General features: G+C 43.4%; 1 protein-coding gene across 1 annotated transcript; it reads left to right on the top strand.

The window, feature by feature from the left end:
- Positions 1-9: 9 nt before the first annotated feature.
- On the top strand, positions 10-11,745 carry fam53c (family with sequence similarity 53 member C). Its single transcript, XM_055941455.1, is given in 7 exon segments — positions 10-514; positions 2,709-2,773; positions 3,197-3,409; positions 3,412-3,452; positions 3,606-3,663; positions 8,952-9,796; positions 10,835-11,745. Coding segments are annotated over 5 exon segments (1,251 nt in total). The 5' UTR covers positions 10-514; positions 2,709-2,773; positions 3,197-3,378; the 3' UTR covers positions 11,111-11,745.
- Positions 11,746-11,793: the final 48 nt, after the last annotated feature.

The raw sequence follows: 11,793 nt of genomic DNA, 5'->3' as shown, positions 1-11,793 counted from the left end.
ACAGTTTTGTCGGTTCAGTCCAATTTTTGCAATTTCCAAACATGAATGACATTTTGAGCTAACTTTTTATTTCCAGCATAAATTCCGAGCTATTTAAATGTCGACTTATATTTTGTTTGAACTATTGAATGCTCAATGCTTGCCCCCCTCCCCCCTTCTCACGGTAAATGTTATTTATGAATTCCAATCGCTTACGGGCGTGTGAATGTTTTTTTTTTTTAAATGGACGACTGGATGAATTGATTGTAGGCGATGTATTTTTCAATCGGCGATAGTATCTTTAGATATTTGGCACGCTGATCATATTAAATTTTATGTTCCAGATATTGGAATCGACGAATGGTCTGGTACATGTTATGCTTCTTAATAGGTCAATACATCGGAGACCCATAGCCGAACACTAGCGCGGCTGACTAGTCGGGAGCTGCACAGGCTACAAATTGGGTTTATCCTTCATGAGCAGTATTTAACCCGTGTGTGCAAGGCCTAAGTTCCGGTGGGGTTCTTGGTCAAGGTAAGAACGACATTAAATCAAGTAGCCGTTAAAAGTTATTGGTACCAGCCTCATTAATCAGAAAATAGCTCCCTGCATTATATTCTGCATGGCCGTGTTTTGCTAGCACGCGTCCTAGACACAGCACAGAGGTCCTAGGGTGTAGCAATAAATGCATGCAATAGCTCGCGAGCCTCGATAGCTAGGGATTGAATCAGATGGTGGGGAGGGAGTCATTGTAAATGACTAATTTAAGGCCAACAAGCTATGTTGATTTTAATGTGTATGTGTTTGTCTGCAAATCGGCATAATCAGTTAAATGGACGTAGGCTGAGCTAACGTTAGCTTGCTAGCCATAGACATTACGATTTGCGCTTGCGTTAACTGACCGGCTACTTAGCTACCATAGCATCAGATTGTCACAGTGCGGCTAGTTGTGGATCTAACGTTACATCCACAACTAGCTACCAATGTTAGCGGAATAGCTAACGTTAGTTGTATTTGATATAGCGATGAGAATGCTTAATATCATGTGAACGGGTTTAGACCGACCTTCAAAACTACGATATAATAATTGTGAATGAATAGCTACTATTGCACACTGGATATGTTTGTAATGGACTACAGGGTTGCCAGTTTGTGTTATCTACTAGCTAGCCCTATGTAGCCGTCATTCTGGCTTTCCAAATGCCCCCCCCCCCCTCCCCCCCCAAATGGTAGCTACTGAACAAACTAGCTATTTCTCAATCTGTTCCATTGGCAATTTTATCATGCAGAAGAGCGTGCCAATTGATAGATTATGGCAAGTTTGATAACATACGCACCATACACACACGCACATATGGATTTTGTGTTGTAAATCAGTGGCCTGAGGGTACACACTTAATGTGTTTTGAAATGTAATGTTTTTCATTGTATATAAGTTAACTGCCTTCATTTTGCTGGACCGCAGGAAGAGTAGCTACTGCATTGGTAGCAGCTAATGGGGATCCATAATAAATACAAAAATAATTTGCACGATTGGACCTCAGTATGACCCCCCTTTCAAATGTACATATCCATCATTAAAGGGATACTTACGGACTTTGGCAATGAGGCTCTTTGTTTATCTTCTCCAGAGTCAGGTGGATACCATTTTTATGTTGGTGTCCAGTATGAAGTAAGAGTAAGTTTTGCGAGCCAATGATAACTAGCGTTAGCGCAATGACTGGAAGTCTATGGGTATCTGCTAGTGCAATGACTGGACGTCTATGGGTATCTGCTAGTGCAATGACTGGACGTCTATGGGTATCTACTAGCATGCTAGCAGATACCATAGGCTTCCAGTTCATTGAGCTCGCCAGCTTGTAGTCCTAAAAAAACGGAATGATTTATCTCTGGTTTGTTCAGACATTCCTATGGGGAAAGAATAGGGTTTTGTAATAACCTCAGACATTATTGTTGCCGTTTAACACCGGTTTATGAGATCTTATACGTTTTGTTCTATGAGGTATCAGTTAACATGACCTTCGTGAATTATGAAGCCTTTATGAGCTTTGTTGTGCTTTATTACATACATGCTTAAAAAAATCACAGAAAGGGACGTTAGCTGATGAAGATTATATCGTAGAACAAAACGTACAAGATCTCCTAAGCCTGCTTACCACAGACCTTATTTTCGGTAGTTATCAACAAAATATTGTAACGACCCTGGGTTTATAAGCGCGGAAATCGACTCTGCTGCACGAGCATGCTTTTGCGGCACAGTCGATAGCGCGCCGGACCTCGGGCTAGAAGGTCGAGGGTTCGAGACCTGCTCCAAGCCTGTTTCATTACAATATTAAAAAAACAACTCCATGCATTTTCTCCATAGACTTTGTTCAACAAACAATGGCGGATTTAGTGCCTATAAAAAGACGCTATTACTATTGCTCTCTATTGCCATATACTTCCAATCATGGCGCTAGCTGTAGTTAACTTAACTCCTTCAAACTGCACGCAGAGAAATAAAAAATGGCATCCACAAGTTTATCTGACTCTGGGGAAATAGATACATTTCCTCATTGCCAAAATCCCAAAGTATCCTTTTAAGGTTACTGGTTGAGATATTCGTTTTTGGTTAAATGTTCTGGTTGTTGGACATGTGCGTAGTGATCAATGCCATCTGGAATCTAGGGGATGTCCATAACCTTAACCCTTACCCTAACCATTTTACATTTTAATTTCAATGGGATAGGGACGTCCAAGGGATTCCGGATAGCGTGGACTGTTCAAGAAACCCAGAGTGGCTTCATCAGGCAGGTAAGCTCTGAACAGCAGGCACCTTGAGGCTTCATGCTCTCCCCAGGCACCTGTCACCATTCTTTCTGCACTTACATAGTGTGTGTCTGAACACATGTTAATGTGCATGTTTCCTAAAGGTTTGTTCAGTGGTTGAGTATCTCAATGTCAGTCTCCATCTTCTAGGTCTGGAGACTTTTGACAGAGAAAGGGATGGGTCACCAAAGTCAATATGGAAAACTGTACAGAATATGATGAAAATGGGATTATTGCAAATGTCCTAAAACATTTAGACAGATTTCCCATTTAAGAGGCACCACCACCGTTTTAAACACCTGCTCCTGTTTTGGAGCTTAATGAAGGTGACCCTTGTACTGCCTTTTCCTGTTGAGAAGACAAAAGTGGTAACAGGGCTCCTGTTGTGTGTCTGATTTCTCCCTTCAGGTGAGCTGACTACAGTGATGAACATGCCCCAGTGAGACTGGGCAGGGCAACCTGGCCCAGAGGAGTACTGGAGGTGCCAGAATAGCTCGGCTACTCACAATCAGACGGACGAACAGACAGAGGGTCACCCATCCCCCTTACCCTCCACCTCACCCACCTCCCCTACTCCTCGCAACCATGCCATGGTCACACTGATCGTCGAGCGTCTGCGGAACATATTCTGGACGGCAACACTCACCAAACGGCTCTCAACGTGGTAAGGTTTCTTCACTTCTGTGTCAGCCTATGACTGCTAGCATGCCCTTGTCTTGACTGTAATATAGTCCTCATGTTTAGGACCATTTATTTCTCCTGCTGATAGTTATTTTCTGTGCTGTGGTTCCTCTAAATGAACATGTATGTCTTCCAGTCTCTGCTGGACCCCAACAACCTAGGAATTTGCTGGCTTACAGATGGATTGATGCCTGGTGAGTATGTACAAGTATAGCCACTTAGCCTGTGATTCAGCAATCCTTGCATTACGCTTTGTAATTTTGGCATTGTACTGTGCCATGTTGACACGAGCACAGGGTAATGGGGGTGAATTCCAAATTACAGAAGGGAATTGGTTGTTGAAAGGAGTATATGAAACATTTTAATAGGGCAAACAACTGTTAGAAAACAACTCGACAACCACCCAGTAGCCTATTAACAACCAATAGTAATCTAATTTCACCTTGTTTAAAAAAAAAACAAGACTACTTTTTATGTTCATTTGCAGAGACGTTTTGAAAAACAGTTGGTTTCTGTCAATTGCTCTGTGTCAGCACTGGGGGAACCACTCGCTAAACTGGTGGCATAGAAATCAATACAACTGAGTGCACTGGCACTGCAAACATTGCATACATGTTCAGCATTTTAGCTCATATAGTTATCCTAGGAAATTATTTTGCACCAAAATGTTGTGACACAATAGACCAGTAGCCAAATTACATGCCACAACGTTTTTGATAATTTACAGATGTTCTTGTCCTTCGATAGAGTGGTATATGGATGACGAGGTGATTTGCAAGGTGTATTTCTATTCATCATTGAAATATGGTAATCATAACCACTGTAATATCATAATAACACAGTCATTTTGTAATGTAAAATATGAGACGCAGGAATGGATTGATCAGGGGATTCAACAAACAACCTGTTAGCTGCCCAACTCAATGCCTATCCTGGGGAGTAGCGTAGCTAGCCATATGTTCAAAAGGCTACTGAGAGTGCACAGTCATACGGTCTGAATGCTAGCTGACATTCTCATCTTTAAATAACACGCCGTGGTCTCTGCCTAGAAAACTCCTCGGACTAGCCCATTATTCAAGCCATTATTAGAGAGAGAGAGAGTGTTAGGCAACCCCACTGGGCACTGGGGCTAGAGATGCGTGCATTTTCCACTTCTCAAAAAGTAGGCTACTGCTAATAAAGTTAAATAGACTGAACAACAGTACTATGGTGCCTGGGGAAGGGTTTCCTTCTCCACCACCCCTTGTTTTATATACACCCCAAGCAGGAAACCACATTACCTGATCAATTGCATGCATGTACTTTAGAGTGGATCATGCAAAGGGAATCTTCCTAAAACAGAAACTACAGTTGGCAGGGATGATTCCTCAAAGCCTGTACTTGTCAGCTATCACTACATCAATCAATCAATTTTATTTTATATAGCCCTTCGTACATCAGATAATATCTCGAAGTGCTGTACAGAAACCCAGCCTAAAACCCCAAACAGCTAGAATGCAGGTGTAGAAGCACTTACACTTCATACTTGTATTTGGTATGATTGTATTTAGTATGATTGTCAATGTCATTTTCATACCACAGCATAGCTGTCCCCTTCATACAGTACTTTCCTTGTCAATTCATTATCTTAGAGCCTACTTTCAGGAAAGGAAGCTGATTCTCTCTAGCCTATACACTCACCGGACAGTTTATTAGGAACACCATCTGGTACTGGGTCGCATCCCCCTTTGCCTGCAGAACAGCCTGAATTATTTGGGGCATTCTACTAGGTGTCAAATGTTCCACAGGAATGTTGGTACATGCTGACGCGATGGCTGCAGATTGGACGGCACTACATTCTTGCTGGGAACAGCCCGTTCCATCTCATCTATAAGATACTCTATTGGGTTGAGGTCTGGGGACTTAAAAAAAAATATATATATATTTCAGCTTTATTTAACCAGGTAGACCAGTTGAGAACAAGTTCACATTTACAACTGCGACCTGGCCAAGATAAAGCAAAGCAGTGCAACAAAAACCACACAGAGTTACACATGGGATAAACAAACGTACAGTCAATAACACAATATAAAAATCTGTATACAGTGTGTGCAAATGAAGTAAGGAGGTAAGGCAATAAATAGGCCAATAGTGGCGAAGTAATTACAATTGAGCAACTTACATTGGAGTGATATATGTGCAGATGTGGATGTGCAAGTAGGAATACTGGTGTGCAAACGAGGAGAAAAACAAAAACAAATATGGGTATGAGGTCGGTAGTTGTTTGGTTGTATGTATGGACTGCGCAGGACACTCAAGTAAACTGAACTCGCTGTCATGTTCCAGGCAATGTTTTTTCACTCCTCAATTGTCCAGTGTTGGTGATCGCGTGCCCGCTAGAGCCGCTTCTTCACGTTTTTAGCTGATAGGAGTGGAACCCGGTGTGGTCGTCTGCTGCAATAGCACATTCGTGACAAGCACCGACGAGTTGTGCGTTTCGAGATGCCGTTCTGCACACCGCTGTTTTTACTGACTTTCAGCGCGATCTGCGTCAGAAATAGGAATGAGTTCTATTTTAGCCCTTGGCAACGCAGACGCTGGTTGGCGCGCGCGAGCAGTGTGGGTGAAATAATTGAATAACATGGATTTCTACATTTATTTTGCGACGCTCGCGCACACGACGTGTCCGGTCTGGTCAGCATGTAAGTTTGTGATCGATTCGGCCGTAACGGGGCTTACTAGTACCACTACAAGCCAAGCTAGGCAAGTTGAGCTAACCAGCTTTGTTTGCTATACCTAAAATGTACTGTAGTCTGTTATAGCTAGCTAACCTCATTGCATCTTATTAGGATCAAAGCTGGAGAAATGTTTTGATGATGAAGAGTAAAGGAATTCATTTGGATGGAGAGTAAAGGAATGACTCATATTAGTTTTTGAGTAACTATACCTGTGTGTTGTAGCTAACTAGCTAATGTGTGGCTGTGAGATGTGTTATGTTCTGCATCGTGTTGCTACAGTAGGAATACAGACAGAACACAACGATTGCCCATGAAAGGCATTTTTTTGTTGTCATTATCTTACAGACAATACAGTTTGGTGGCCTACAAATTATTTTTGGAGTTTGTTCTATGTGGAGAGAAGCTAGGCACAGAACACTGAATTCCTTTGCCTGTGTAACAGTTTAACTTTACGTCCGTCCCCTCGCCCCGACCCGGGCGCGAACCAGGGACCCTCTGCATACATCAACAACAGTCACCCACGAAGCATCGTTACCCATCGCTCCACAAAAGCCAGAGCAAGCGGAACCACTACTTCAAGGTTTCAGAGCAAGTGACGTCACCGACTGAAAGGCTGCTAGCGCGCACCACCGCTAACTAGCTAGCCATTTCACATCGGTTACATTCACCCCCCTTTCGACCTCCTCCTTTTCCGCAGCAACCAGTGATCCGGGTCAACAGCATCAATGTCACAGTATAACTTTAGTCCGTCCCCTCGCCCCAGGCGTGAACCAGGGACCCTCTGCACACATCAACCACAGTCACTCACGAAGCATCGTTACCCATCGCGCCACAAAAGCTGCGGCCCTTGCAGAGCAAGGGGAACCACTACTTCAAGGTCTCAAAGCGAGTGACGTAACCGATTGAAACGCTATTAGCGTGCACCACCGATAACTAGCTAGCCATTTCACATCCGTTACACCTGCGTGTGTTGTTGGGGCCATTAAAGCAATGAATCCCTCACACGATGGACAAATAAGTTGATGACTTTAGATGAGATGTGGAAAGTCCATAACAACAATCTCCACTTGTTTCAAAGTGACTGCGAACACCTCGTTGCACCCACCAAACACCATATGCAAATATTCCCTTTTTAAAACTGTCGTATTAATTTTATTTTTATTCTACTGTATATACACTGAGTGTACAAAACTCAGTATTAGGAAGGTGTTCTTAAAGTTTTGTACACTCAGTGTATGTCATACAACTGTTCCTGTGTACTGCTGTGTAAACTCACCTCGGTCTCCAGAGCAAATAAACTTTGTTTTGAATAGAATCCAAGTCTACTTATATGCTACGTTGACTAATCTACTGTTTTATTGAAACATGTTTACTTGCCCACAAATTAAAGTGTAAATGATACACCAACTACCTGCATCATTTGTTTTCGCATAAAGATTGTTGTTAGTTACTTCAAAAAAAACATTACATGAATATCACAATAAATTGATCATGAAGTTGAAGTCAACACTTGCTTGGTTTCTGATGCAGCTGGAATCGTTTAGTCACTCGTCAATACACTTGTAAATAAGATTCTCAATAAAATAAATCTGTTATATACATATGTACAAGAGCTAGCAATATCTAGACCACAATGCAGTTGTGAGCATACTATGCATTCTGTATAATACTACAACATCAGTCTTACTGAATATGGATGTTGTGTTGGCTGCACGTTCCAGGCAGAGTCCTGAATGTTCATTAACTGGTGAACCTTGTGTTGGGCAATGGCAGCTGGTCTGGCAGAACTTCATGAGCTCCTTGACCTTGGACTCATAGACTATACACTTTGGCTCTTGCCAGCCCTGTGCAGTCTTTTCCTCTTCCCAGTCAGATGATGTTGAGCTTGAGCTTGTTCCTGGCTGAAAGCTTTCATCCACTGGGTCCAATGTGTTTATTTGTTCATCATGGAGTCATGGAACAAATTTTAGCAAATGTGACTTACACTAGGTCCTGAGCTTGATATTGATGCCGCTGCAGATGTTGATGGGATCGGACTCTGTAAGTAGAACACATAAGCCAGTACCTTTAGCTCATGGGGTAGTTTGTTAGCTAGCTAATGGTTAGATACGGTCCGATAGGCTGTAGCTAACGTAACCTAATGTAGCTAACGTTAGCTTGCAAAGTTACAAATCACATCGCCAAATAGCAGCTGGCTAATTACATTAGTTTGCTTTGAAAAGTCTAGCCAGCGAATTATGAAACCTAGCTAGATTTTTGTTTAGATAAACAACTGTACACTGAACAAAAATATAAACGCAACATGCAACAATTTCAAAGATTTTACTGAGTTACAGTTCATAGAAGGAAATCAGTCAATTGAAATAAATTCATTAGGGCCTAGTATATGGATTTCACATGACTGGAATACAGATACCCCAGTCTGTAGTGACTTCGCAACACTGCGATGCAGTGCCTCAGACCACTGCGCCACTCGGGAGGCCTGGAAATTCTTGTTTTTTAACGTATTAATGGACATATACAGTGAAAGACCAGCGGTGAAATTTCCCTTTTAAAGGACCAAGTCCACTGTGTTTAATGCATAACAGCTCCCTGTAAAAGTTTAATCATGGTACCGCTTCTCTCTTTGTGGGTTGTTGTCAAGAGCAAGCTGCAACTACATTGCATCAGGAATGAATTGCCCTTTGTCCATTTTCTCACAATTTAATTAAATGAATATTGACAGTAGTTTATATTAATGGTATCATCTTTCTTTATCCTCACAGAGAGCAGTTATTGGCAGTTCAGCCCTCCCTCCAAGCCTGGCCTGCAGGGTGTGCTGAGCTCCAGTTTCCCCCCCGGCCCTGTCCCTTTGGTTTCCCCCGAAACCCACCTCCCAGAGGGGGAAGCCCTGCACCGGCCCCTGGTCCCAAGCACCTCAGTAACGGACCTGTCTTTTCCCGGTGCACCCCCTCCCCCTCCGCCACCCCCGAAACGCCACTGTCGCTCACTGTCCGTGCCAGAGGACCTTTCACGCTGCCGTTACACCTGGCGACCCAGCGCGTCGAGGGTCTGGACACCTGTGAATCGCCAATGCCACAGTGGAGGGGGAGCGGGGGGGCCTTGTCCGCTTCGTGCTCCTAGCTCGTCTCTAAACTCCTCTCTACACTCCTCTTCAAGCCCCACATTCTTTAGCCTTGCTCTTTCCCCTGACTCCCCACTGCCCTGGAATTTCCCATGGGACCCAAGTGACACTGCTGGAGGAGGCGCCTGCTGCTGTTTCTTCCCCTCTCCGTCGTCCTGCTCATCCTCTCCCTCCCCGCTCCACCCTCCCCCTCCTCCGCAGCGACGCTTCTCGCTGTCCCCTGTCCTTATCAGAGAAGCTGCTGCTCAGTTCCTGCCCCCGCCTCCAGTTCCACCCCAACGTGCAGCACCCCCTCCAGTTGTGCCTGCTTCGCCCTCCTCTGCCTGCAGCACCCCGTCCTCTCTTCGCCGAGCCATCCCCCCTCAGCTCCCACGCTGCCACTCCCAGCCCTGCGACCTGCTTCTTCTCAAACCGGGCCTGAAGCGACGCCGTGACCCAGACAGACCATTTGCCCGGCCAGTACTGGATTTCACCAAGATGACTCAGGTAAACAAAAGATAACCGCGGGTCAGCAAATTAATAGAAATTGTTTCCGTATGTAGATTGGTGGAGGTGGAACATGCCATCTTCTAGCCAGAGGAAGGTTAAGGCTTAAAAGGCATTCTTGTTAAGCTTGTCAAACTACACAGTTTAACCATACTGTAACAAAGAAACATTCCAATTCATCAGTGAGATGGACCATTCATTTTTATAACATCAGTAGACATACATGAGGCAAAACTGTCACCCAGACCACACCTGCCTATAATTGTTCTTGTTACCCATTGTCTCAGGCCACAGTTGTCTCTTCTACCCCCCATGCCCTAGGCTCAGCCCTTGAGTTTGGGTGATTGGCAGGGTTTCAATGGCCCTGGCTGTAGGCAATGGCAGCCCACTGTTGTACTGTACACCAAGACTCACGGGAATTTATTTGCATATACTTTGCATGCAGCTGCTGAATGTCTTTGAGAAAGTCTGGCTTCCCTTTTTAGTGCTTCCAGTCACCCCCTGACATTAAAAAAATACTAAGAATACTACACTAAAAAGTTGTTAATTTCCCACTAAAACGTGTGCGTGTGGTATATGTAAAACAGTTGTGTTCTAGCTAAGTTTAGAATAGTCTCTTTCAAAAGCCACAGTCATTTGAAGAGTTTGAGTCGGGCATACGAGACTAGGCTTAGACCTCTACAGTTTTTTGTCAGTTCAGCCCCATATATTCAATTTGGCGATACTATCACAGTTCATTTTCAGGGAGATGTGGTATCATATTACCTTTGTTTCTACAGTTTGTCACATTTTAACTGAAAAACTAACTTTGGCGCCCATGTTAAAAGAATCAGATATTATGTATGATGCTACATTTTTCCACTTCCTAGCCAGTTATATCAACTTGGTTTCATTTGATATATCTATTTCTTTATTGTAAATAGAGAACATGTGTGGTTTGAATACAATCCTGAATGTAAACTGCTCTTTTATTTCTAGAGGCATGATAAAATGTGTAAACAAGGCCTTGTTTGATCTGTTCTATTTGTGTCTTTCCAGACTCGCAGTACCGACCCCTTGAGTTGTATGGAGCGTGGGAGGCTGGCTTCTGGAGGGGACGTTTGCATGGGCCTTGAGCCTTTTTGGGGGGATTTCAGAGGATCATGTTCACCAGCAGAGGGGCTGGGAAGGACGAGCATTGGACCTCTAAGCGAGAGTGATGAGGAGGGTGAAGAGGGGGAGGAAGAGGAGGACCCTGATCGAGAAGAGTGTCAGCCGAGTGTCTTTGAGAGGGATTGTACAGAACTAGATTTGAGCCTAATTGAAGAAAATTAAAATCTTGTTAATTGGAGACTGTTTTTCCCCTCTAGCCCCAGCATTCAACACTCCACCCCAGCCCTGCTCCGCTTTCATCAGCAGGGCTCTCAGGAACACGACTTCTCTCTCATGGGATGAGCTGGGGTGTATATATATAATCTCATTGACAACGGTCATGAAATGACTACTACTAATAAGAACAATTCATGCAGGTAGCCATGGATGTGGTATTTCCATCAGAGTACATTCCAGAACCAGTTGCTGAAACATTCTTGTGAATAATCTGAATGCTGGAGATGCCAGCTATTCCCGTAGTGTGTGTTGAATGGCTTCTTAAATGCGCCCTCAAACAGACTAGGATGGAATGTTGGAAGACTAACAACCTTCTGGTTACTTGCTTTCTTTTACAATGACTTTCCTCTCGATTTGTCTTTTTTCGGTACAGTAGTAAGAATAGACTTTCTTGAATGATGGTGATGAATTGAATATCTGTGTTTTGTTAAGTTTGATGCAAAAGGGCAGTATGTCATTGCAGTTTTATTTCTGTGGTCCTTATATTTCCTGGTTAAACAATCCACATGATTCAGCAGAAGCCTTAAGAACAACTTCTTTTCTGTAAAAAATAAAATAAAAATACTACTACGAAAATGAAATGAATTGTGTAGCAGTTGATATTAGTCCTTTTGTTATTTATTTTCTGC

This window comes from Salvelinus fontinalis, chromosome 13, assembly GCF_029448725.1.
Source record: "Salvelinus fontinalis isolate EN_2023a chromosome 13, ASM2944872v1, whole genome shotgun sequence".
Classification (NCBI taxonomy): Eukaryota; Metazoa; Chordata; class Actinopteri; order Salmoniformes; family Salmonidae; genus Salvelinus; species Salvelinus fontinalis.
Note: the sequence above shows the minus strand (reverse complement) of the source record. Positions and strands in the feature narration are given on the sequence as shown.